Source organism: Apodemus sylvaticus, chromosome 15, assembly GCF_947179515.1.
Source record: "Apodemus sylvaticus chromosome 15, mApoSyl1.1, whole genome shotgun sequence".
Lineage (NCBI taxonomy): Eukaryota > Metazoa > Chordata > Mammalia > Rodentia > Muridae > Apodemus > Apodemus sylvaticus.
In genome coordinates, this window is record NC_067486.1 from 402,228 (window position 1) to 430,203 (window position 27,976).

The 27,976-nt window shown below is 45.6% G+C and overlaps 1 protein-coding gene across 1 annotated transcript; it reads left to right on the top strand.

The window, feature by feature from the left end:
* Tmprss2 (transmembrane serine protease 2) lies at positions 1-27,829 on the top strand. The gene is made up of 13 exons (XM_052158465.1): positions 1-15; positions 2,297-2,516; positions 7,903-7,989; positions 8,459-8,578; positions 13,159-13,285; positions 17,116-17,226; positions 21,378-21,421; positions 22,900-23,068; positions 24,390-24,565; positions 24,971-25,066; positions 25,659-25,801; positions 26,225-26,377; positions 27,487-27,829. Exons 1-13 carry the CDS (start codon positions 1-3, stop codon positions 27,496-27,498), a joined length of 1,473 nt encoding a protein of 490 aa, XP_052014425.1. The 3' UTR covers positions 27,499-27,829.
* The last annotated feature ends 147 nt before the right edge of the window (positions 27,830-27,976 follow it).

The following is a 27,976-nucleotide window of genomic DNA, read 5'->3' on the forward strand; positions in this document are numbered from 1 at the left end:
ATGGCATTGAACTCAGTAAGTGGTTAATTCTTATGTCTCTGGCCTTTCCCTTATTCCTTTGTCCCTCTGGTATCTTCCTCATGTGTCCGTAATTTTAAGAGCTGTGTGTAGGAGCAGGTGACTCTTTGGACATTGTTCAAGGTATTTGTATGAGTCACTGTTCTGTTGTTGCAAACAGACACCATGACTAAGGCAACTCTTATAAGTAAAAGCATTTAATTGGATGGGGCTTGCTTACAGGTTCAGAGGTTTGGTCTGTCATCTTGGTAGGGACTATGGTGCTACATAGTCCCCAGAGTAGCTGAAAGTTCTATATCCTGATCTATAGGAAGCTTGGACTTTTTAAAGAGGTCCACTCCCTAGTGACTAAGCATTTAAAGATATGAGCCTATGGGGACATTCTTACTCAAACCACCAGCTATGTTGGAAAGGGTGAGACAGGGAGGGAAGGCACCACTGCTGGGCAGAAGCTGGGATTGGTACACTGTGTGTACTTCCTTCCTCCTTCAAGGGCAGCAAGTGTGTATACAGGAGAGGCAGGATGGGGCAGAGAGCATCAGTTCAGGGAAGAGAGTCTGTGACAGACCTGTCACTGTCTGCCTATCAACAACTGGGGATCAGCCACATCTGGATGAAGCACTGGGTGGTCTATTCCTACTTGAAGCCCACTCCCTAAGGCAATAAAAGCAGTTGTCTTTGTCATCTTCAATCCTGGACAGTTCACTGTATACCTTCCACATTTATAAATACTGTCTAATAGGAATATTTCCCCAGGTTCTATAAAATATATGCCAGTGTCCCATTTTATGAGTCACTGCTACTTATTTTTTTTTATTGGATCCCTTTATAATTTTAAGAGCACCATCCAGGACAAAGTGCTAGGTGTATCATCGGTTTTTCCTGCTGGAGAGAGGAACACATTCTTAGATGGTTTGGTTCTAAGCCAGACACTCACCTGATTTCTGATTCTGGAGTGCTCTGTTAAGATGGGAATAGCTTTCATTGTCCCACCCCTCTGGCTTTGAGTCATAATCTTTGGACTTTTGAAGGAGAGTGCTAGTGAGTTATTAAGCATAGATTATTAACCTTGGAGTGTTTGTATTGCCTTAAAATTCTCAACCTTTAGGCCAGCAAGACAGCTCTATGAGGTAATAGATGACCTGTACTCAATTTTTGTGGAAAGAGATAACTGATTCTCATGAGTTGTCCTCTGATCTCTGTTTACACACACCTGCAACAAACACAATAAATAAATTAGTTTTTGAAAATCTGAACATTCAGTGGCTCCTACTGAGGATACCTGCTTCCAGAAGATGATTTCTCTGTCATTCCTGAGGCCCATGAAAGAGCCTGAGCAGAAAGGGAGCTGGAGAAGTTTGGGGCAAGCACCACTAGACATGGATGAGGATAACCAGGGCCTCCAGGGGAGGTTCCAGTCACTGAGAGAGTGGAGCGTGGAAATAAGAATGCTAAGCTGTGAAATCCTGATGACTGCTAGGCTGCACTAGGAGTGCAGACTGGGGAAGGTTATGTGAATGGACTGAATGAAAGGATTGATACTCAAGCAGAGGGTTCTGTTCTTTTCACATTTACACAGCACTTACTTTGACCCCCAAATTCCCCTGAAAGGGCCCCTGCACCCTCAGCACCAAAATGTACACACTCTATAGGGTTGCTTACACTGAGCTAACACCGCCCTGGCGAGATCAGCTGGGTATGGGACTGCCAACTACAGCTGCTTGATAGAAAGGACTCTGGAAGTGAATGGCCACAGGAACCTGCATTGTGGGTTTCTAGCAGTTTCTCAGCTCAGCTGAAAAGTGTATTTACTACACCCAAGGTTGCACACAGGATTTGAATGTGAGGTCCCTTCAGCAGGTGAGTTCTCGGATATGAGCTATTCTGAACCTTGACATCAGCCTGGCTCAAGGCTTGGGGCGTGACCTAGAGGAGGAACCAGAGAATGGGACTCTAGCTGTGTGACTTTTGCCCCCAAATTTGTATGTATCTTTTCTTTGTTTTCTACAGAATCTTAGTTGTCAGTCATCTTTTCTTTATTTTAAAGAACAAATAATGGAAACAAATGGACCAGAAAACCAAAGCTAATAAAACACAGATAGTTGAACATTCTAGTTAATTCAGAAACAGAGTCTAGTCATTCTAAGCAAGTTCCTGTGATGGCAGAGTCTTGGCAATTGACTGGCCCTCTCCTTGTCTTCTATGAATGATGTTAACTTTCCAAACCTGTAGGGTAAGAGAGAGCTGTAACCGATTTATCTCCTTTTCCATCGTTCAGGGGTCACCTCCAGGAACTGGACCTTACTATGAGAACCACGGGTATCAGTCTGAGCACATCTATCCCCCGAGGCCACCTGTGACTCCCAATGGCTACAACTTGTATCCAACCCAGTGCTACCCAGCTCCAGCACCCCAGTATGCTCCAAGGGTTATAACTCAAGCCTCAACACCTGTCATCCATACACAGCCCAAGTCCTCAGGAACACTGTGCACTTCAAGTAAGACTCTTTAGCATTGTAATGCAAGGGACCACAGTTTCTGGATCTGCCTTCTCTTGTGGTCTCTTATTTCTACCTTGTCAATAACACTGCACTGGCAACAGAGCCAATCTTTCCTATCTGCCTTCCATTCTGGCTGGTCAGAGCCATGGGCTCTGCCACACCTCTCTTTGGCAGGGAGAGAACTTTCTCTCCCCTTGGCCTTTGGTGCAGAACCACTGTGTGCTTGCCCAGCTCAGCTGGACTGTTAGGGCATGGTTTATCAGTCCCTTCTTGCCTCTGTACTTATAGATGTGTTGTCTTGAATCAACAGTAAGCGCTCAAGGTTGGGAGTGAACTGTCTTACATGTTATTGATGTGCTCAGAATACAGAGGGCTCAGGGTTAAAATACCTCCTGTGACTAGCCAGAGGCCTGTTGAAGCTCTCATTTCTGCCAGTACTTGCCCTAGAAGAAGAAGGGTCTTCCCCTCAAGGGGGTTTTCTCCCCTTCCAGGACCTGCCCATATACTTTCTAAGGAAGCCAGACTGCCTCCCTTGGTACAAATAATCTCCCAGCCGTGGATGTATCATGTCTTCCCCTAGTCCCTTAACCCCCACCCCTATAGCTCCAGAAAAGTGCTGAAGGTTGAATATGAAAGCTGAATCTCTCTACTCTCTCCTTTGGCCCTTTCACTCAGTGGTTACTCTCACTACCCAGATTCCATACCTCTATGTCCCGCCACCCTTTAATTCTGCTGTTCTCAGTGTTGTCTCTCTGAACACCAGTGACTCTTTTGATAAGCTATATTTTATAATTCTTTTTTAAAAATGTGCGTGAGAGCATGTGTATGTTACACATGTGCCGGGGCCTGTGGAGTCCAGAAGGTTTGGATCCTCTGGAGCTGGAGTCCCAGGTGTTGTTGGTGGTTGTAAACACTCAACACAAATGCTAGGAACTGAATTTGAATCCTCTGGAAGAACAGTAGATGTTCCTAACTGACGGATATTTCTCCAACTCCACACCAGCTTTTTAGCAGATAGTTTCTGTTTTATGAAATGAGCATCTGTCTGTGTTTCATGTATAGTTCAAGGTTGAGAAGGAAGTGAATCCTGTGGGCCACCCATCATTTCATCAGCAATCAAGTGATAGGCCTTAGCCCTCAGGAATCTATTTGTGCTACTTGGACATTCCTGGCTTTCCTGCTGTCCCTCTGTACTTCTGAGTGGCTCTTCTGTCCTTGGCTCTGCTCCACCTCTAGTCACTCACTCTCTTTCCTGTCTCCATGAACCGTTTTGTCTTAGTCTGGCTGAGGTGTAGAAGACCTGGCCTTTACTTACCATGCTGGCTGGAAGAAAGCCAGGGCAAGGAACTGTTAGTTGTCAGAAGCCAAAGAGCTCTTATGCCAAAGAGGTGTAAGGTTGCTCCTCCAAAAAGACTGACCTGCTTTCAGTGGACAGCCCAGAAGGCAGAAGGGTTCCACTGTACCCTCCTGAATACTTTGGAATTCCCAGGGAGTAATCAGAAGTAACAGATGGAGGGTGGAACATGTTAGCATTCTGCCAATTGCCTGTATATAAGAAGGATCCACACTGAAGTGTAATTTTCCATTATAAACCTGCATTGTAAAACCTCTGCCTGTGCTTTGATAAAATCACTATCTGATGGTCAGTCTTTCAGACTAGAGTCTTGGGCTTCCTACCGTTAGCCTGCCAGAAATAAAAACTGATCGCGGTGTCCCATGAACTAGAAAGTAATTTAGTAATTTTATTTTATTGTTTTTGCACTCACTTTGACAATGTTTTTAAAATCCTGTTACTGAGGTAACTCAGCAGTAATGAGCACTAGCCATTCTCACAGATCACCTAAGTTCCTCTACAACTCCAGCTGGAGGGAATCCAGTGTTATCTTCTGGTCTCTGAGGATGTCCATATACACACCTCAAAAAGAAAAATGAAACATATCGTTGCTATTAAGACATCAAAAAGTCTACATTTGTTGCCAGAATGGTATTAAGCTCTGAACCTGTGTCCTACTTTATGTTGGCAGCAGGAGTTTAGAAGTCAGGAGTGTAAGGACATTCTGCTTTGGGTTTATATGCTTGCTTTAGCCGCTGTCACAGAACTTAGCCATTTGAGTGGCAGTGCATGCGCCTGCAAGAGCCTTTGAAGATCAAAGTCAGCAGTCCTGTGATGCAGAGATGCCACAGGGCTGAGTCAACAGGCTCTGCTGGGAAGGGTGGTATAAATGAACAATGGCCCAAAATGGAACCTTGCAAGTCTGTGCTGTGTAGACCGTAGCTGGTGACAAATGCCTGTTCAGAGGTGAAATGGGGGTTTCTTTCTGCACACATGGTCCTGAGCAAACCAGCCAGATATGACTCTGCATATGCCCCAACAAGAGGTGAAGGACACTTGATTTAATCTCCCTTACTCACCAGCCAAGTTACTGATTCAGTGTTTGTTTTTTTCCTGCTGAGCTGGGTTCCTGAACATGCTAGGCAAATGTTTACCACTGAGCCACATGGGCAGCTTTAAGCAAGTTATTTTATCTCAGATACAATGGCACGCAGAAAAGTTGCCCAAGGAGGAAAGTGTGCTTGGTAGTTCACCAGGTGAGCCACAGGAATTTCTCTTGTGGGTTTCTTGGTGGCTCCACCCTGCTGCCTGAAGGCACTGTCACCCCTCACTGAGTTTTGATAAAAATCGCTGCCTTGTGAGGTTTCCAGACTCAGGCCTCCCCTGTGAGGCTGCTGAGAGTACAGGTTGCCTGCTTTACCATAGGAGCACAGTCATTTTTTATACCATTAGCAGGGTGCAGTAACCAGATGAAAGCAAGTCTTCCAGAGCCAACCCGAGCCTGCCCTGCCGACTTCTAAAAGCACAGTGGCACTGCAGCTGGGTCCCCAGGCCTGAAGGCTCTTTCTAGCCTAGGAGTGTCCGTTTCAGTGATATTTCCCCTGCTCTGTATTCTAGCTCTCAGCCTTTCTTCCAAGGAACGCTCCAGGGACCCTGCTCCTTACCCCTTCAAGTCTGGGACTTCACCAGGAGAGGGGGTCCCTGGGAGTGACCAGCCCCTCACTGTTAAGAGGCCAAATTTCAGAAAGGACCCAGGGTCCTTTCTCTGGTATCTGACTCTTTCTTTATGCTACTTTTGGCTTAAACCGCTGTCCAGCAGTGCTACCCGTGTTTGCTATGGCTGGAAGAAATCAATGAGCTATTGGAAATAATTCTCTAAATTATTTTATACTTAGCTGAATTTCTCTTCTTTCTTTATGAGGCTGCACATACATTATGTGCACCAAGTGCATGTAGTGCTCACAGAGGCCAGCAGAGGGTACTGGATCCCTTGAAACTGGAGCCCAAGGTCAGTTGTGACTCACGAAGTATGTGACTTCTGCAAGAGCAACAAGTGCTCTTAACTACTGAGCCATATCTTCAGAGTTCCTTCTTTATTTTTGGCTTGTTTGCTCGTTTTAAACATTTATTTATTTGTGTACCACAGAGTGTGTAGAGGTCAGAGTAGCCTGTTGGATTCAGCACTGTCCTTGTTCTGGGACCAAACTTAGGTCATTAGGCTTGGCAGTAAGTGCCTTTATCTGTCAAACCATCTTGCAAACCCACCCCACCCCGTGGCAGCTGAGTGATTCAATTTATACACTTTAGTTTAATTCTACTTAACTGTAATTACTGAAAGTGTCAATAGCAGTAAGTGACTAGTTGACTGTCGAGTACCACAGGGTTCTTTTAGCAGGCATGGGATATAGAGAGACTCTCTAAAGCATCACCTGTCAATAAAAAACCCTATGACCAATGAGCTGCAGCAGGAGTTAGAAGGTGGGACATCTGGCAGGGAGAGAGGGAGAGGGAATTCTGGGAAATAGTAAGACAGGGGAGATTTGCCTCTATTTGTTGTTGTTGTTGTTGTTGTTTGGATTTGGTTTTTTGAGACAGGGTTTCTCTGTGTAGCCCTGGCTGTCCTGAAACCAACTCTGTAGACCAGGCTGGCCTTGAACTCAGAAATCCACCTGCCTCTGCCTCCCAGAGTGCTGGGATTACAGGCATGCATGACCACCGCCCGGCAAGATATGCCTCTAATTCTGGAGGAGACAGTTGTATAAACCCAAGGAGAGGTAACTTACCGTGTGGAAGACATAGACTAGAATCAATAGGGTAATTGAGTTATGAGCTAGCTTGGGAGTGAGATGAAGCTTACGGCCTAAGCATTTATTCATAAATAATTAGTCTCGGAGTCATTTCTGGGAACAAAGTGGCCAGGAGGAAAAGCCCAAAGTCACCATGGGAAAGATAGGTGCTCTACCTGGAGCTTCCCTGGCAGCCCCATGATGTTTTGGAGGACAATATTATATGATTCATATTTGCAGTTGCTGAAACCAGGGAGCTTTCCTTTTCGAGCTGTTTTTTACCTGAGAATTGGCCCTTTTTCAAACCCTTCATGAGGCATCCTGATATTTTAAGAACTCAGTGTTGCCACGCAGTGGTGGTGCACACCTTTAATCCCAGCACTTGGGGGGCAGAGGCAGGTGGATTTCTGAGTTTGAGGCCAGCCTGGTCTACAGAGTGAGTTCCAGGACAGCCAGGGCTACACAGAGAAACCCTATCTCAAAAAACCAAAAAAAAAAAAAAAAAAAAAAAAAAAAAAAGGAGCTTAGTGTTGCTGGATTTCATTTCAAATTGGAGCTTCTGCTTCCATTTCCCCCAGCATGTTTTCATGCTACAGAAGCATTGAGACTTCCAAGTGGTGCCCCTGACATTCAAACTTACATTTGTAGGTGTGTGGCAATACTGTTTCTAAGGATGGTTGTGTAGCTCAGTGGTAGAACACTTGCCTAGTCTGAGTAAGACATTGGGTTTGATCCTTAGCAGCACAAAACAAATGAATAAATTGGTGCCCTAATGTGGTATCTAAATGAACCCATGGACAGTAGCAAAACTAGGACTTTTGGCTTCATGACAATGTCAATGTGTACTCATAAAATCATTCTGCCTCTCAGGCTCAGTGTGCTATTCAGAGGAGCATGCAAAATCCAGTACCTTATTCTGAACAGGCTTCTAACTGGGTGGTTCCCCAGCTGTAGGTAATGCAGAAATTCTAAGCAAGTTTAAAGGTGCCCAGGTTAAGCTGGCCTGGTTGTATGTGTAGCAAGCGAACTTTGGACTTGGACTTCTGAGATCCTCCCCTTCCTGCTTCTTCTCCTCCTCTTTGCTGTACTACAGGCTGACCTTAAACTCTTGCCTTTGTCCTCACCTCCCGAGTACTGGGGTTATAGGCAGGCATGTGCAATCATGCCCAGCCTGACATGTGATATTTTCAAGTTGAATGACTCTAAGCATGGCAGAAGGATCATCTTCTTACAGCACTGACCTGAGCATCCCTCTCTTTTGCAGAGTCTAAGAAATCACTGTGTGTCGCCCTGGCCCTGGGCACTGTCCTTGTGGGTGCTGCTGTGGCTGCTGTCTTGCTTTGGAGGTTCTGTAAGTTTTGGACTGGATGCTGCCACGTGCATAGCTGTGACTGTGACCTTTCTCCCCAGGATGGAGGAGTCACCTGATGCCTCCCAATTTGGCTTCCCTTGAGGGCAAGATTGCCCTTTCCTCCCTTTTCCCCATGTACCTGTTTGACTCTTGCTTCCCCTCATCTGTGGCTTGTGGGAATCCTAAACTAGTTCTTTCATCCAAGTGCCAACCATATTGTACCCTGCGGAGCTTCTGAATTTTTCCTCCAACAAGGCCACACCTATTCCAACTAGGCTACGCCTCCCAATAGTGCCATTTCCCATGAGCCAAGCTTATTCAAACCTTCCTTATGAGGAGGTAACCACAACTTGAGTAAACCTCAAGTGCTGTTTACTGTACTTGAGGGTAAATGACTCCTAAGGGCCCTGCAGTTCCTTGGATGCTCAGCCTGATGAGTTTTCTTCCCTTTTTCTCAATACAATACTAGGGGATAGCAAGTGCTCTACATCTGAGATGGAGTGTGAGTCCTCAGGAACGTGCATCAGCTCTTCTCTCTGGTGTGATGGGGTAGCTCATTGTCCCAACGGGGAAGACGAGAACCGCTGTGGTGAGTTGGCCATGGCCCTGGAAGCAGCTGGGGACAGCCAGGCATGGTGCTGAACCCAGGCTCAAGATTGTGGTTTTGGCCCTGCAGCATACAGAGTGATGGGGAGAGGGGGGAAACAAACCCAGCTAGGACTCAGTAATTCAAACACACATGTTACCAACTGCCATTGGATGACAGTTAAAACAAGCAGGCTATTGGAAATAAGTTAGGGTGGACTATGCTGGTTTTAAAATGAGTGCCTTTAAGATCATGTCCACTGTGACAGCAGTGAGCAAGTATATTTGCTTTTTTCTTTAAATTATTTACTTAGTAACTGGCAATCTAAGCTTGTGTCACATTTGTCAGGTATAGAGTGATGTCTCTATACATGTACCCTACTGGATGGGGTAGTCATGCTGCTTAACATATATCCCTGTGCTCTTATGGTAGACTTGTATGGTCTGTCTTTGAATGCACCATTGTACTATCGATCTCTTGAATTCATTCTTTCTGTGTAATTCGTATTTTGTGTATTTTGACAAGCTGTCCCAACCACTCCCTTATAGCTCCTGGTGAGCACTACTCTGATCTCAGCTCAAGTGAATATGACTTCTGGATCCCATGTCTTTGTGGTGCTTACCTCTCTGAACTGACTTACTTCCTTAGTGCAGAACTCTTCAAATTTGTCTGTATTGTCACAAGTGGCAGGGTTCCATCCTTTTTGTAGCTGGATGCTAGTTCGTTGTGAACATGTACCACATTTCTTCGTCCATGCACCAGCTGATGGATTCTTAGGGTCTTCTCTAGAAGCTGGATTGCTTGATCATGTGATAATTCTGCTTTAGTGGTTTCAAGGAGCCTTCATATTGTTTTTCATTACTGACTGTACATATTACAATTCCATTGCCGATTTCAGAGGCTCTCTTCTCTCTTCACCCTCACCAGTACAAGTTATGTTCAAAATTTTAATGACAGGCTCAAGGTGATATCCCTTTGAAGAAGTTTTGTATTTTTAAAATTAAAAAAATATATATTTACTTACTATGCATATGGCATGATGGCGATGCCATGATGCATGTGTGGAGGTGGAGGACAGCTTGTGGGAACTGGGTCTCTCACCATGAGGATGTGGGAGATCAAATTCAGATTGATGACACGCTTCTTAACCCACTGAGTCTTCTTGAATGGATTTGTCTTTTGTGTGCTGTTAACTTTTGAAGCTGACTTCAAGCACAGTCAGGAGGCTGGGCCCAAGAAAGACACTTAAGGAGCAGGGCTGTGCTAATCCTGTTCCAGAGTTTGAAGCTAAACCGTTTGACATCCTGGCACTGTGGGCAAAGCCTGCTGTCTGACTGCTCCATATTGAAGGAGGGATGAGGTGGCACAGACCCTGTGTTTCCCTGGATCTACTGTTGACAGTAAGCCACTGTCTTGTGGCCTGCAACAGCTGTCCTGTCATGTTTTTCTGCCTTTCTTGGAACTCATTGCCCAAGCACTGCCCATGCCCAGGGGCTGAAGCCAGCCATGGCTCCTCGATGACTTCCTGTTAAGTTCAGATGTGTCCCAACCTAGGAGTCATTCTCCTAAATGGGAAATTTATATTGCTGTCCAAGTCTCTCCAGGAATCTCCCAAGCTTTGCTGTCTCCACCCAACTGGTCTCCAGTCTTCTTGGAATTTGGAATAAAAAAACCCACAGACCTAGTTGTCCAAGGTGGATTTTGTTTATTCAGGGCTGACTTAGGTGGGGCAGCTTTCTGCTGCATAGGCACCTCCAAGCCCTGTGTGAATTAGATTCTGTGGCACTGGTCTTGTCTCAGAAATTCCCAAGGAGGAGCACTGGGGCCCAATTGTTAGTTCTCTTGACTGGACTGATACCTGTTCTGTGCCCCTTGGTTCCTCAGCAGATGTGTGCTTGGGAGATACAGTGCCTACAGCTTAAGATGGCTCTTTCTCTTTGGGTGACAGTAAATGTCTTAGGAAAAGAGGGCAGTGTATGTGTTGAGAATGGATAAGGTGTCATGTGCAATAGATATCACTACATTTCTGTTCCTGTCTATATACGAGCAATAAATTTTCATTTCGTTTTATTTCAACACTAGGTGGAAACTGGGACCACACACATGGAAGGCGGGCATTCTACCACTACCCTGCATTCCCATACATATCCTACTTTTTTTTGAGGCAGGGTCTCCTTAAGTTACCCAGGCTGCTCGCAACTCATAATCTTCTGAGGGCTAGATTTCAATGCCCAGGATGCAATGCTTAGGTTGTGAGTAAACAGTAGGATGCCATCTTAGGAGCTGGGCTGCTAGGAAGGCATTTCTGTTTGAGGTTTGGGTTTGTGCAGTTTGTGCCCCGTAGAGATGGGAAGAACATACTTACATCCTCTCCTTTATGTCTGCTTTTAAATGTGACATGTTTAAGAATGTGCATGGAAATTGGGCATGGTTGCACATGCCCTTAGCCCCAGCATTCAGGAAGTAGAGGTGGGCAGATCTCTGTGAGTTCAAGGCTAGCCTGGTAGCCTGGTAGCCTGGTCTACAAAGCAAGTTCCAGCACAGCCAAGGCTGTTACACAGAGAAACCCAGGATTAAAAAGCCAAAAGGGGTGTGGGGTGGAGTGTTGATGTGCATGGAGCTTTGTTCCCAAGGGTAGGGTATGTGTGAACACCAGAACCCACCAGTTCTTTATTCAGTTTATGGAGTCTTTCTCAAAACTGTCAAAAGACTTGAAGAGCTGTGTTGTGACTGTGGTCAACAGCCCTGTGCTAAGTCACTGACAGAGCCAGTCCTAAGTGTTCTCACCACAGACAGGAGAAGAAACTCAGCACAAGGGAAGGAGGCAAGCATGCTCACTTGGTAGTGGAGATGTGTTGTGATGGACACCAGCCAAATCATCACCTTGGACCCTCAAACATACATTTTGAGATATCATTTATAGCTCTGTAAGACTTAGGGAAAAAAATCCTAACTCTTAAAAATATCTCCTTGGGAGTTGTACATACACCCTGATTGCCCTGCCCTAAGCCTCCTCTTCCCTGCATGTTCTTTTCACTCAGTGACCCCTGGCAATCTCAGATCTTTGACTTAGTTTAGTTTTTCCAGAATGTTCTGTGCTGGATGTTCTGTGAAGTGCATACCTTTTGGATTGAGTTGATTCTTTTTGTAGTATGTGGTTGGGAATTTTGTATGGCTTTTCATGGCTTTGTGGTTTCTCTTGAGTACCAACTTATATTCTATTGCCTAGCTTGTAGCAGAGTTTTATATATCCACGAAACGCACATGCTCTGTGGCTCCATTCATCCCTGAAGCCATAGAAGACAGTTGGGCCCCAAAGTGGTCACCCTCTGAGAGGGGACACTAAGGTGTCAGGCTATTTGTCCAATAAGTCAGGGCCAGGATGGAAGTGAGAAGTGAGCCAAGGCTTGACCAGATCCTATTGTTTCCCCTGGTCACATGGCCCTGTCTTTTGGCAGTCGACTCTCTTTGGTGTGGCATTGTTTAGAAGATTCTTCTTGTAAACTCCTTACCTCCTGGGTGACCAACCAGTTACTTAGGAGTCTGCTCTGAGTTGGCCACTATCTCAAGTCTATCAGACGACAAGTCCTTTGAATGCTGAGATATGCAGATCTTTCTGGAGACCAGAACTGAGTAAGGAAGAGCCTAGTTGCATCTAAGTATGTTAGTCTTTAAATGAAAGAGCTGGTGCCTTTGGAAGCAAAATGCAAATCAACAGTTCAGCATTCATGTACTAAAGCTGAGGCACTTGTCAGGGACCTGGGTGTTCTGCCAGGGTATGGGATTTGGATGTAAGATCAACTTGTGCAGAATGGAAGCTTGGTAGGGGCTTTGTGTTGCTCTGTATTTTATCCATTTCTTTCTTTAAACCAGCACTGCTCAGGTCCTAAGAAATTACTAATATCTCTCTTTTTTAAAGTATTTTGTTTTAAAATAAATTTAGAAAAGTATGCGTATGTGTGTTCCTCCGTGTGTGTATGCCACACGAGTGCAATGTCCCAGGAGGCCAGAACAAGAAGGCATTGGATTCCCTGGAGCTGCAGTAACAAGTTGTTTTGAGCTACCCAACATGGGTGCTAGGAACTGAACTTGGGTCCTCTTCAAGGGCACTATGTGCTCTAAATGATGCAGGTCATCTCTCCAGCCCTTTCTTAGGTTTTCCAGCCTAGACATTTTACGTGTTTGAGGTCACCAAAGCTGTGAGTTTCCTTTGCTTTGCGTCATGCCTTAAAGGCTCATTCATATAGTGGCTCCCGTCAGAGCCTGGCTCCCACCAGAGCCTGGCTCCCACTGACAGCTGAATGACTTTCCATTATGTCAATTGGCTTTTTCATATTTCCATTCCTATGGTCACTGGTAGGCTGTGGGCCATTGTGAAGGATTTATGTCTGACTATCTGTTTGGAATTTCTTTAGAATGCTTTCAATCAGGGAAACAGAGATTCATGGTCCCTCATTGTATGCAGCCATGGCCTTAGGAAGATGCTGTAATGGTGTGCGTGGGCAGTGTTGGGGTAGGACAGCAATTAGAAGATCTGGGTTTAGACTTAAGGACTCAGAGAGCATCTCTTTTTCCTTGAACAGTTCGCCTCTATGGACCAAGCTTCATCCTCCAAGTTTACTCATCTCAGAGGAATGCCTGGTATCCGGTGTGCCAGGATGATTGGAGTGAGAGCTATGGGAGAGCAGCGTGTAAAGACATGGGATACAAGTAAGTATGGCAGCCCAGGAGGGACACAATGCCGTCCATCATAATGACACTTAAACACTGTCTCTCCAGCTCTCTGTATGTGACAGGGACTGGATGCTGCAGACACTTGCCACCTTCCAAAAGCTGGTCCTACAAGTAGATGGCAACCTCATCACCCAGCACTGTACACCTTGCCTCACTGCGTCTGTCCTGCATCTTTCCTGGCTACTTGGGAATGCCCATGGAGTGCACGTGTGCCAGGAGGAAGGATGCAAAACAAGAAAAATAGGTCACATTCTGTCCTTGGAGTTAGTCAGATAAGTTGAGCCTTTGCTCTGTTCAGTGTAAGTGGGGGCCACTGAAGGCTTTGGGCATGGAAGAAACCTGAGCAGAGTCACACTTAAGAATTCCTTTCTGCTGGGTGATGGTGGTATACACCTTTAATCTCTGCACCTCGGAGGCAGAGGCAGGTAGATATTTGGTTTTGAGGACAGCCTGGTCTACAGATTGAGTTCCAGGAAAGCCTGGGCTACACAGAGAAATGTGGTCTCAAAACAACAACAACAACAAACAAAAAAACAAACAAAAAAAACAAGGAAAAAATAATTTCTTCCTATGTGCAGGAACCAGAGACATTGGACAGGGTTAAACTGGAATATTGGAATATCTTCCACCATTACTTCCTGGCCAGGGGTTCCATCACTGCCCCGTGTCTTCTGTTATAATAAAACACTTGAGGTTGGGTACTTTATAGGGAATGGGGGTTTACTTTAGCCCACCATTCTGGAGGAAATCTAAGATTGTGTGTTGGCTTCTGGTGAAGGCCTTGTACTGTTTTACCTCATGGTAGAAAAGTGGAAGATCTGATGAGAGCACATGGTGGGGGAGTACTGAGGGGCTGGATTTGTAGTAGAGCGATCTGTTCTCCAGAGACTTAAAGTCATCCCCTTAGAACAGAATTGATCTCTTTGTGGGAGTGGAGTTGCTGCTACACAAACGTTACTTAAAGTTCTTGTCACATCTCAACACTGTTGCACCAGAGCCCTCTCAGCAGACAAACCACGTCCAGACTATGGCTCTCATAAAGAATGACAGGCCTTATGAGTTCCTATGCATAGCAGGCATTCTATTCACCAGTTCTCAAAGGTGAATTGGTCTATGGTGGGGGTCTTATGTAATGAGATGCTTCAAAATGCCTCCCTATGGGTTTGGGGAGATGGCTTAGTGGGTAAAGTGCTTGCCACAAAAATACGTGAACCTCAAATTGATTCCCAGCACCCATGTAAAAGCTAGCTGTGGAGGCAAACTGAAATCTGTAATGGGGAGGCAGAGACAGGAGAATCTTTTAGGCTTGCTGGACAGGCAGCCTAAAATTGATGATACCCAGGTTCAATAAGAGATCCAGGCTCAAAATACAAGATAGAGGGGACTAGGAAGATTGTTCAGCAGTTAAGAGCATTAGCTCTTCTTCCAGAGAAATTGAGGCAAGTCCCCAGCACCCACGTACTGTCTCACAACCATCTGTAACTCCAGCCCCAGGGAGTCCAGTGCCATTTTCTGGCTTCTAAGACCACTAGGTATATGTAGAATACATAGGCATATATGTAAGCAGACACATAAAACAACAAAATACTTTTTTATTCGATATATTTTTTATTTACATTTCAAATGATTTCCCCTTTTATGGCTCCCCATTCCCCGAAAGTCCCATAAGCCCTCTTCCCTCCCCCTGTTCTCCCATCCACCCCTTCCCACTTCCCTGTTCTGGTTTTGCCCTATACTGCTACACTGAGTCTTTCTAGAACCAGGCCACTCCTCCGTTCTTCTTGTACATCATTTGATGTGTGGATTATGTTTTGGGTATTCCAATTTTCTAGGCTAATATTCACTTATTAGTGAGTGCATCTCATGATTAATCTTTTGAGACTGGGTTACCTCACTTAGTATGATGTTCTTCAGTTCCATCAATTTGTCTAAGAATTTCATGAATTCATTGTTTCTAATGGCTGAATAGTACTCCACTGTGTATATATACCACATTTTTTGCATCCATTCTTCTGTTGAGGGATACCTGGGTTCTTTCCAGGTTCTGGCTATTATAAATAGGGCTGCTATAAACATAGTGGAGCATGTATTCTTATTACCTGCTGGGGAATCCTCTGGGTATATGCCCAGGAGTGGTATAGCAGGATCCTCCGGAAGTGAGGTGCCCAGTTTTCTGAGGAACCTCCAGACTGATTTCCAGAGTGGTTGTACCAATTTGCAACCCCACCAGCAGTGGAGGAGTGTTCCTCTTTCTCCACATCCTTGCCAACACCTGCTGTCTCCTGAGTTTTTAATCTTAGCCATTCTGACTGGTGTAAAGTGAAATCTCAGGGTTGTTTTGATTTGCATTTCCCTAGTGATTAATGAAGTTGAGCATTTTTTAAGATGCTTCTCAGCCATCTGGACTTCTTCGGGTGAAAATTCTTTGTTTAGCTCTGTAGTCCATTTTTTAATAGGGTTATTTGGCTTTCTGGGGTCTAACTTCTTGAGTTCTTTGTATATATTGGATATTAGCCCTCTATCTGATGTAGGGTTGGTGAAGATCTTTTCCCAATTTGTTGGTTGCCAATTTGTACTTTTGATGGTGTCCTTTGCCTTACAAAAACTTTGTAATTTTATGAGGTCCCATTTGTCTATTCTTGATCTTAGAGCATACACTATTGGTGTTCTGTTCAGGAACTTTCCCCCTGTACTGATGTCCTCAAGGGTCTTCCCCAGTTTCTTTTCTATTAGCTTCAGAGTGTCTGGCTTTATGTGGAGGTCCTTGATCCATTTGGAGTTGAGCTTAGTACAAGGAGATAAGGATGGATCAATTTGCATTCTTCTGCATGCTGACCTCCAGTTGAACCAGCACCATTTGTTGAAAAGGCTATCTATTTTCTACTGTATGTTTTCAGCTCCTTTGTTGAGGATCAAGTGGCCAGAGGTGTGTGGGTTCATTTCTGGATCTTCAATCCTATTCATTGATCCACCTGCCTGTCACTGTACCAATAGCATGCAGTTTTTAGCACAATTGCTCTGTAGTATTGCTTGAGGTCCAGGATACTGATTCCCCCAGAATTTCTTTTACTGTTGAGAATAGCTTTAGCTATCCTGGGTTTTTTGTTATTCCAGATGAATTTGAGAATTGCTCTTTCTAACTCTATGAAGAACTGAGTTGAGATTTTGATGGGTATTGCATTGAATCTGTATATTGCTTTTGTCAAAATGGCCATTTTAACTATATTAATCCTGCCAATCCATGAGCATGGGAGATTTTTCCATTTTCTGAGATCTTCTTCCATTTCCTTCCTCAGAGTCTTGAAGTTCTTGTCATACAGATCTTTCACTTGTAACAAAATACTTTTTAAAATACATATATAAGGTGGAGAGCAACTGAGGTAGATGCTCAGTATTGACCTCTGATCTCCACACACACAAATATCATCTGTGACTCCGAGTTTTTAGGTACACAGTGATACCCCCATATCCAGAACCAGAGGGAATTTTATAACGAGGTAGACCGCATCTGTACATTTTATTAGACAGCATGTAATTAGGCATCCTTAGCATCCTGCTGTCATAGCTCATCCTGGGTCTGAAATATGGCTAATGGGAGACTCTAACCTTAGAGGTTTGTGAGTTGGTTTTGGACAATGGTTTTAACACAGCATGACTGATCTTGAACTTGGGTTTTGTTTTCTAGAGTGTTCAGGTGTTCCTTTTATTGCAACCATTGTCAAAGGGTGGCTTTGTGATACAGAGTATGCTCTGTGAATTGATATGCCTGAAGCATTATTTTCAGTAATTTTTTCTCTTTTTTCCAGGAACAACTTTCATTCTAGCCAAGGGATACCAGACCTCAGTGGGGCAACGAGCTTTATGAAGCTGAATGTGAGTGCAGGCAACATCGACCTCTATAAAAAACTCTATCACAGGTATGGAGGGTTCCTTTGATTTGCAGAATTTGAGAAGGATGAGGAGATCCTGCAGACACTGCCATCCTGAGCTGTTTTTTCTAGACTATGTTCTGGGTGGAGGTAGGAGGTGAACTTCACACTGCTGAAGGTTAGAAATGGGACTTTAAATGACCTTGACTTTATTCTTACCAACTTCTGGGACTTGCATGGTGCTTTGTCATTTTGGTTTCAATCTCCACTGTCTGGCCCACTGTTAGTAATGGCTAACATTGTGAAATGAGATTAGACTTTCGTTATTGTTTGTTTGGTTGGTTTTTATTCTCCAGACACTGGAAGGCATATCTACTGAGCTAGGGTGTATGTTGGTTGGCTTTTTGTTTCTATAACAAAATGCCTGAAGCAGACTGCTTTATAAAGAAAAGAGTTTTGGTTTTGTATTTATTGCACTAACTTATGCTTGTAGACATAGAAGATCCATATGTCCTGGCATGGGTCCCTGGGCCACATTACAGCATGTCAGAAATGTTAAGCCTTGTGTGACCTCTCTCCTTGTCCTTATGAAGTCACCAGGACTCTGTCTTTTATTCTCTCATTTACTTCCCCATGACTCAATCTCACAAAGCTCTGCCTTTGAGGATCACAGTTACACCAAGTCTCTGCACTCAGTACCATGATTCTGGGGCTTATTTTCTACCATAAGCTCAGAGGGACAAACTGTATGACACTGTAGCACTGGGCACCAGGAATTCAGGAGACTTTCTGGCCCTTGGCTCCAACCCATGACTGTCAGTGAGAGGACGACATGGAATAATGTTTGGGTGTGAATGGCTAGTTCAATAAACATTTATTGTACCCAAACCACAGATAATAGGGCTGATGGCTGAACTGTTGGGAGTTTGGAGGGAGACATCATTTGTGCATGAGTTTACAGAGCCTTAGCTCTTTTCTGATGGTTTTGATACTGGGGACCCATGATGTATTCTTTGTGTAGATATTTCTTCCCCCAGGGCCTCATTGCTCTTTCCCAGGTGGCTCAGCTGCCCCTAGGGCCAACTGTCAGGTCCTACATATCAGGGCTGGAGAACTAATCACTCACTCCACATCCCTACTGAGCAGCCTGCCTTCTTGGTGGTCACCAGCCAGCATGTCCTGATGTAGGCTGGATATCCTTGAGAATGTGGCAGGGCTGGCCTTGCTGGAGAGCAGTACCCTGCCAGGTATTCACCCAGACAGACGGGCTTAGCACAGGAGGCAGAGTGCTTTTCGTGAGTTGAATGGCTCTTTGTCTTCCACAAGGACTCAGGCCTAGAAGAGTCAGCAGGTGTAGACGGGAATAAATAGGAGGTACAGGCTTCTGGTGCAGAAGGAAGCACAGCAGAAAGAGGTAGGCTCTTCTAGAGGGCCTTCACGACTCCAGAGGTGGCTGTCAGGAAAGCTATTGTCTAGTATTGGGCTTCTTAAAGTCGTGACTCTTTCTCACCCAAGAAAATTTTATGTAACCTCAGGTAAATGGAATTATTAGATAGGTATACAAATCAAATGTTTACTGGTAATAAATCATAAAGAAATTTATCTCCATACAATTTTTGTATATATGTATGTGTGTGTGTATAATATATATATATATATATGTATATATATATATATGATTTAAGGATTAAAGCAAATTTGTATACTAAAATAAATGAGATAGAAGCATTTGTTTGTGTAGTACAATATAACTTAAAAAGATGCAAATGTACTTATATACACAGGAGTCCCTGTATTCTGAAATTGAACCCGAGTGTTTTATACACAAGAATGAGGAGGCATTACAGTGCCTCATTCTACAGCTCATTACACACAGAAGTCTAGAACCTCCAGTGAGGCATTGCAGGGATTCATTGGTGCATATGGACAGACTATGTGCTCAGTATAAAGTGTCCATGGTATGTGTTCAGAGCCAAGGCTTTAGTGAAGTCATATGATGCAGAAATACCCTCTTTCCAATGCTTCCTTCTTGGGGCTTCCCACTGGCACCTGGGTGGAACACAAGGTAGCCAGGACAGGTGATGGTAGCTCCTTATTTGGAGGTTTACAAAGGTCCCCATTCAGTGTGTGCATGGGTGACAGTGTAGTGGGTTTGTGCATGTGAGACTCTATTTGGCCTGGGGGGGGGAAATCAATGTTTGGGAAATCAACCATTCTCCACAGAACCTCAGCTGGCAGTTGTGGCCTCTTCAGTGCCCCAGGGACAGTGTCTATAGGACAGAACTCACTGATTCTTTCTTTCTTGCGCACAGCATGGGGAGTTTGACTCCCAACTGAGTGACTTGTTTTTTCTTTCCCTGTCAAAGTATTAGTTACATTGTGATCTGTGGCTTACATGTAAAGCCAACCAGGGAAATCAGAAGTTTCCAGACAACTTTCTGATGACACTACTGGATGGCTGCTCATTTGTTTGTAACAGGGTCTTGCTGTGTTGTCCAGGCTAGCTCTGAATTGGTGATCCTCCTGCCTCAGACTCTCTAGCACTAAAATTTCCAGTGTTTGCCATGACACCCAAACTAGAGAATAATTTTAAATTATACATGGACGGAAGTAAAAACTGAGTTGCCCTTCCTCCCCCCGCCCCCCACCCCCCTAAGCCACGATCCTAGTGGGTGCCAAAGTTTGAACACTCTTGTCTGAAATGTTGGAGGCAGAAAGAATTTCAGAGTTCAGATTTTTCAATTTAACTTTTTATTGATTCCTTGTGAATTTCACATCATGCACCCTAATTCCACTCATCTCTTCATTTTTTTATACCCACTCTTTACCCTTGAAACCTCAAAATGGCTTGCTACCAAAAGAAAAATGATCTCATTGTGGAAGCTGTAGTGTGTCAGCATGTGCCCCATAGTATACCCTTTTGTTCACACTTCTTTACTTGCAAATGTTCCTTTTAAAGTCATCTAGCTTCTTCTACACTATCAGTACTGGATCCTTACCAGGACTCTTCTCAGATATACTGTTGTTGTCAAGGAGATCCTGCAACTTTGGTTCTATAGGATTTATTCCTTCATGGACTCCAGCAGCTCATTGATGGGGTAGATGTTGGGGTGGGCTAACTTAAAGCCCTAGATCTAGAATTGGCTAGTAGCTGAGTTGGTCAGCCAACCAGCTCTCCTTGCACCTACACCACCAGGGTGGGATCTCCAGCTCTGCACCAGCTAGCTCACCCAGTTCTGCAGCTGGTAATAAGCAGAACTAGCTCTCCTGCTCTCATGCCCTCGGGGCCAGCTCACCCATGCCCACACCATCAGGGCCAGTTCTATCGTCCTGCCCAGACAGGATGCAGGGCCCTCTCTCCAGAATGCTATAGCCAGTGAGGGGCAGGGCCAGCTCTCCCACTCTTATGACCCCAGGGCCAGCTCTCCTCCCTGCAAATGACAAAGGGCAAGAGGGAGGGGAAAGGCATCTCTCCCTCACCCACCCACCCACAGGATGGCTGACAAGTCGTAGGGTCAGCTTTCCTATACTCTCACCATTGGGGCCAGCTCACCTGTGCCCCCGCAGAGTTCACATTTTTAAAATACTCATGTGTGAGATATCTTTGGGCTAGAAATCAAATCTAAGGGCAAGAATTCATTTATTTCATGTATCCCCCTATTTATTAAAATTTACTTAGTCTGTATATGTGGTGGGGGTGCTATCATGGCACACATGCGGAGGTCAGAGGAATGAGTCCTTTTTGTGTGGATTTTCAGGGATCAAACTCAGGTTTTCTGACTTGGAAGCAAGTACCCTTACACACTGAGCCATCTCCTGACTCTTGTGTATACCTTATACACACAAACTGAAGGTCTAGTAATTCTAGCATGACTGTGACACTTCACATGTGATTGGGTCATTTGTGGTATTGTGTAGGAGCTCCAAAGTTTTAAGATTTTGACACAGTGCAGATCAGGGGTCAACTTGGGTTGTTGTCTTATTCTACCTGTTGAGAAGAGGCAGAGAGAGGGAAAGCATCATACCCAAGGTTACATAGCTGAACTCTGAGTCTGGTACTCTGACTGAATCCATTCTTTGCCATTGTCTTCATGCAGTCATATCGGTAGGGTCATTAGTAGAGGACAGGAGGCGACACTAGGAGAAGACACCAGTGCCTCTCCCTGCCTGTGGTAACCAGAGTCCCTTCTTCTTCTCAGTGACTCCTGTTCATCCCGCATGGTGGTTTCTTTGCGTTGTATAGGTGAGTGAGTACTTCCCAATGGTGCTTTTCTATGCTTCTGAGTAGGATCCAGTCTGTGGTTTGGGGAAAATGTCCCTGGGTCTTGGGATATGGTGTGGGAAGGCCTCCAGGAATCAGCAAGAATGTTCCTTGAAGTCTCCTGCTTACACTAGGATCTCTATTTTGAAATTTTGCTGTACTGTAGTATAGGTGATGGCTGGACACTAACAGGCCTTGTTTTTAAGTGCCACCATGAGCAGGGGGCCTTAGTGGATCCTTCTCCATGAAGCAGAAGGATGGTTAGCAGGTTGTATGTGAGCCTGAAACCATAGCATCAGTGACCTGGTACAGGCCAAAACCAGAGCAGTATCATTCAGTCTTCCACTGGACACAGCTTCCTGAGGAGAGCCTGACATCAAGCATCTTGCATGCTTTCTACCTTCCCTCAGGGGCCTGTATGGGGCTCTAACTAAGGTCTCTTGTGTCTGTCTGTCTCTCTGTCTCTCTGTATATGTGTGTGCGGGTGCATGTGTATATGCATATGCATATGCGTGAATTACTCATGGACCCCCACACTAGATAAATATAGATGTCCAGCCTAGGCCTGGGACTTGAAGCCTACACTTTAGCAAAGGAGCCCTGAATCTCCTTAAGACCCCCTTATTGCACTGCCAGGAGAGCACTGCCGTTAGCCCCCTTTGTCCACAGGTACTTCACGGGTACTCACAGTCACTCACAGAGGTGTAGTTGGCACTTAGAGGATGCTCCCAGAAGTTCTGCCCCATACTGTGCTACGATGCACCAGGCCTGCTCAGCTAGTACCCCCCTCACCAGTCTATAGCCTGGGGGTCTTCCAGCATATCAGGAAGTCTCTAACATCTTCTTCTCATACTACCTTGGTTTCTCTCAACCAGTAGGGACTGTTCACCCTAAAGTAGATCTCATCCCTGCTCAGCAAAGAACTTCTGTGTCTTATTTCCTGGGGGCGTCAGCTTTCATCTACTCCAACTGCTCCTCACTTACCTACCTACTGACTCACCTCACACATGATCTCACCTCTTGGCTCACCTTTATACCACCTGCTGAAACCCTCTCTTGTCTTCTCTCTCACTCTCAGCCTTATCTGCTTCCCTATTCTTTGCTCAGACATCTGGGGGTTGGGGTGCTGAGTGTGTCAGTCTCCCTGAGGAGCCTGTAACCCAGGGCTTTCCTAATCCTGTCATAGATCTAGTGAAATTAGGAAGCAATAAGAATTACCTGTGACCCAGCCAGGGAAGGAGTGGGCCCTTGGGGAGATAGGAGAGCATCTACTTGCCATTTTCTTATTCATACTCCTGATAATAGGGAAACAGATACAGCAATAGTCACCTTCCAAAGGCCCCACTGCAAGGTGAGGCCAGGGAAAGGTAGCTGGGTGGAGCACATATGACTGGCTTTGTGCTGGCCCTGGTGTCTTCTGTTTTGTTGACTGACATCTGCCATGTGCTTGTCATCCTCAGAATGCGGAGTTCGCTCAGTGAGACGCCAGAGCAGGATTGTGGGTGGATCGAACGCCTCACCAGGAGACTGGCCCTGGCAGGTCAGCCTGCACGTCCAAGGTGTCCATGTCTGTGGAGGCTCCATCATCACACCCGAATGGATTGTGACGGCCGCCCACTGTGTGGAAGAGTATGTCTACATTCTGTGAGGTCTAGGGTAGTAGAGGGGAGTCACATGGCCCAGACTTTTGGGTTTGGAATGTGGCTCCACCATGTGACACACACCAAACTTTGTGGAAGCTCCCATGTCCTGTGTCTAGTAGGGTGGCAGGGTTGGGTAAAGGACATGTGTGCTACAGGGACACAGCCTCATCTGCTCATTACACAAATGTTCCCATGGTGTCTCCTGCCTGCTGCTGCATCCCAGCCTGGGCTAGGGATGATTATCGACAGTACTGTGGCTAGATGTGCTTCAGCTATAAGTTATGAGAGCTCCTGTTCTATCAGTCTCATTTTTCCTGGATGCTAAGCTCAGGGAGAAGCCTACTTTGACAACCTCACACTATTTGGGGGGGGGGGGTCTTTGGGAGTCTGTATCTCTGGGAGCCTCTGTCTTGGCATTGCCCTCACAGGTGGTCAGGAAAGGTGGTGACAACCATACTGCATAGTGTCTTGCCAAAGACATTGTTCCCATTCTGGTTTTCTTACTTCTTCCATCTTTCTTCCTCCATCTCTTCTTTCTACTTCTTCCCTCTCCTTTCCTCTTTTCCAAGGATTTTATTATGTAGCTCAGGCTAGCCTCAAATGAATGATTATGTCCCAGACTTCTGAGTATACAGGTGTAACCCACTTACAACAAAATTACATCTTTATTAGGATTTGGGGCACTTGCTGCCTTACAGTAGCCTCAGCCTGGCTCAACTCCTGGTCCAGCCATTCTCTGGCTGTGTGGCCTTGGACAGATGACTCAATGTTTCTTAGCCTGTTACTACCACACAGGAGTGCCCTTCTTTTCTTCCTCCCAGACACTGCTGGGAAGTTAGGGAAGCTATCTCTTCTGGGAGTGTACCTTCCTTCCTCACACATCCCAGATTCTGAGGTTCCTCTGGTGGTTGAAGCTAAAAGTTCCAAAGAAAATCCCCAGATGAAAGAAAAGCATAAGCACTATAAGATTCCAAGTATGTCCATTGGTACACATTTATTAAGCACCCCCTGTGTCAGTAAATGCTCTGGCATATAAAGATTAGTGAGACCCAGTCTTGTCAGAATGTGATTTCAAATATCACAGAAAGGCAGCACCCTATTTGTAGGCTGGTGCAGAAGATGGGAGAAGGAACAGAATCCTCAGAGAGCCATTCAGTTGTGGGGAGGTGGGAGGGAAGTGAGAAACCCCCTGCCCCAGCCTCACTCTGTGGCTTGAGTTGTCATCTTACCCCAGGCCTCAGTGCTGTGTTTAAAGAACACCTTATATCTGTGGTCCTGAGTTCCATGTCTGTCCTTCTGTCTCTCAGACCCCTTAGCAGCCCAAGGTACTGGACAGCATTTGCGGGAATTTTGAAACAGTCTCTCATGTTCTATGGAAGTAGACACCAGGTAGAAAAGGTGATTTCCCATCCAAATTACGACTCTAAGACCAAGAATAACGACATTGCTCTCATGAAGCTGCAGACACCTTTGGCTTTTAATGGTATGTAAGACTCAGCTCACTAGAGGGCAGTAGCACACCTTGGTTGTGTGGGTCAGAGCTGGCTTCAAACATAACTTGTGTCCCTGTACAACATCTTCTCCAGCTGAGGCCATCTGGTTGATAATTTGTAAAGATTATTGGTTTTTAAAAATGTTTAAATTTATTTTTTTAACTTTTATTTTATGTGCATGGGTGTTTTGCCTACAAGTATGTCTGTGCACCACTTGTGTGCCTGGTGCCCACAGAGGCCAGAAAAGGGTGTCCAATTTCCTGGGACAGTTGTAAGCCACCATGTGAATGCTGGGAATCAAACATGGGTCCTCTGGAAGAGCAGCCAGTGCTCTTAACTACTGATCTCTCTCTCCAAGATAACTGTTAACTCACCTTTTGCTCTTATTTAAACAGATCTAGTGAAGCCAGTGTGTCTGCCAAACCCAGGCATGATGCTGGACCTAGACCAGGAGTGCTGGATTTCGGGGTGGGGGGCCACCTATGAGAAAGGTGAGGCTTTGGGTCACACAAGATGGGACATTGATTTCCACAATGGGGCTTCTTCATTTGAATGACTTCAGTTATTCAGTGACTTATGTTAATTGTCCAAAGCCAAAAAGCACAATAGGAAGAGGGCTTGGTATTTTGATGGACTGAGGGAGTATACTAGTTACTTCCCCATTCCTGTGACAAAATTCTTGACAAAAGTAACTCAAGGGAGTTACTTAGCTGAAGGGAAGAAGAATTTATTGTCTACAGTTTGAAGGTGCTGTCCATCATTGTGGGGAAGCACAAGATGGCAGATCACATCTATATATTCAGGACTCAGAGAGATGAATGCTGATAGCCCACTCTCTCCTTTTTATTCAGTCTCGGACCCAGCTAAATTTAGAGCATCTTCCCTTCTTGATGTACCCATTCTAGAAACTCCCTCATAGACACGCTCAGAGGTTTGTCTCCTAGGTAATTCTAGATCCTGTCAATCAATGTTAACCATTACAGGGAGGGAGGAGGGGAGAGAGGTATGCAATCATCTGCATGGAATATGGGCCTCTTGAGGAAGATGTCCACAAGAGCTGCTGGCTGATGCCTCTGTTGTTAGGGAAGACCTCGGACGTGCTGAACGCTGCTACCGTACCCTTGATTGAGTCTTCCAAATGTAATAGTAAATACATATACAACAACCTAATCACACCAGCCATGATCTGTGCGGGCTTCCTCCAGGGCTCTGTCGACTCTTGCCAGGTAATTGTGAGTTTTTATTTAACCTTTGAGTGTGCAGAACTGCACACTGTGAGATGTGGGGGCTCTACTGGGATCAGTGATATCTCCCAGGGACACAGAACCAGCTGGGAACAGCTGTTGGGAGGGATGTGGCCACTAAGAGCATTTATGCCTCTGGCAGAAACCAGTGCTGGGCACACCATGGTCTTCGGAGAAGCTTTAGCTTGGAAGAAGTGTTGGTGTGGTTGAAGTGTGTTCTGCTGTGTATTTGCTAACTGCAGCTGACATAGACCAACTTCATTTTTTTTATTATGCCTCTGTGACTACTGCCTCCTGCAGGGGAGGCTGATCCACACCCTCTCTCATATCCAGAGACTCTGTGTCCTCTCTGCATATATCTTTTAGTGTGCCTTTTTCTTCTCAGTAACTTGCTGTGTTCCTCAGGGAGACAGTGGAGGGCCACTGGTCACTTTGAAGAATGGGACCTGGTGGCTGATTGGGGACACGAGCTGGGGCTCTGGCTGTGCCAAGGCATTGAGACCTGGAGTATACGGGAATGTGACAGTATTTACAGATTGGATCTACCAGCAAATGAGGGTAATTTCCTTAATTCCTGGGCTGTCCATCACCTTAAGCTCAAGTCATGGGTCTGGGAGAAGTGCACCTTGGCAGAAAGCAGACACTTTCATGGCCCAAGATTCTCCTGGATCACCTTTCACCCCTCTGTTCCAGATCCCGTCCCTCATCCCTATGATTTCTCACCCCCCTGTATACCCACTCCAGGCCTATGGTGCCTGTATAACTGGAGGGAGGTACTGTCAACCTCACTGGCATTCCTGCTAGTGCTGATGGCAGAGCTAGACTCATAGAACCCTCTTGGCTCCCCCATTTTAGTGCAGAGTTAGAAAAGCCAGGCACCTACCCAGCTTCACTCACATACTTGGGTGACGGAATAGTCAGAATGGTAGTCTTCCTCAGAGGGGTCTCATGAGGGGCATTGTGTTCATGTTCAGAGGAAGAGGGGTGGCTAGAGATCTCAAGTCCCCAACTTGGGTCCAGTGGAGATTACACAGCAAGGAAGAAGTCCAGGAGTTCCTGGCTCATCAGAACAATCTGTTGGAGCTCCACACCCTTCCATTCCAGGGATCAAAATGGTGGTGTGCTTAGACATGAACTCATCGGAGGGTTTCCTAGGGAAAGAGCATTTCTCCTAGTATCCGCCTGACAGAGAAAGAATGGGACTGAGGCCATGTTGTGAAACCTGATCATGTCAATGCAAATGACACCTAGGTTCACGGTGTCACTTCTCTTGAGGGAAAGTCCTCCTGGCACAGGAAGATTTGGGAACAGACAAGCCAGACTATGCTGAGGGGCACAAGGAGACTAGAGGGAGGGGAAGGATGAAGGGCACTGACCAGCAGGTATATTTAAGTCTGAAGGCCACGCAGCATGGACTTGAGGAAGGAGAGTGCTGTGGGATGGGTACCTCAGGTAAAAATGGAGGACCTCTCGAGGTAGAGAGTGGCTGGAACCAAGTGAGGCTTCTGGGCAGAGGTGCATGTGCTTCCTGCATTCCTGGCCTGAGTCTGAACTGCAGACATCTGTGAGGTCTGTGTCTGACTCTGTGAGTCTCACATCATCAGGGGGAAAAGTCAGCTTTGTCTGTCTTAGGAGAGTAACCTCATCTCTTCTTCCTGTTTGCACAGGCGAACAGCTAATCCACATGGCTTTGTCCCTGACTTCGTCTTCAACAACATTCTGCAAGAAAACTGAGGGGCTGATTTTTAACTTCATGTGCACAATGTACCTTTTGAGATGATTCAAAGGGCTTTTCACTTTTATTAAACAGTGACTTGTTTGACTATGCTTCCTGGTCCTGAGAGGGCTTCAGTGCCCCATCCCCAGGCCACTTCTGCAGCTCCCACCAGAAAGGATGACTGGATCCTGTTAGGCTTGGTCACATAGGGCCAAATGCAGAGGAGGGTGGTACTCTCATGCTGGGACTTCTTTTTGGCTCATGCTCAGGCCTATTTTTGGATGAGTAGCTTAATGGCCTAAGAAAGAGTAGGGAGGCCAGGCAGGGTCTTGGGCCCAGAGACAGGTACATTGAGAGTGAGAGCTACCCATTGCCTGTGGCCTAGCTCTGCTGTGCAGTTTGGGCTGGTCATACTATAATGACGTCATTAACAGCCTCTG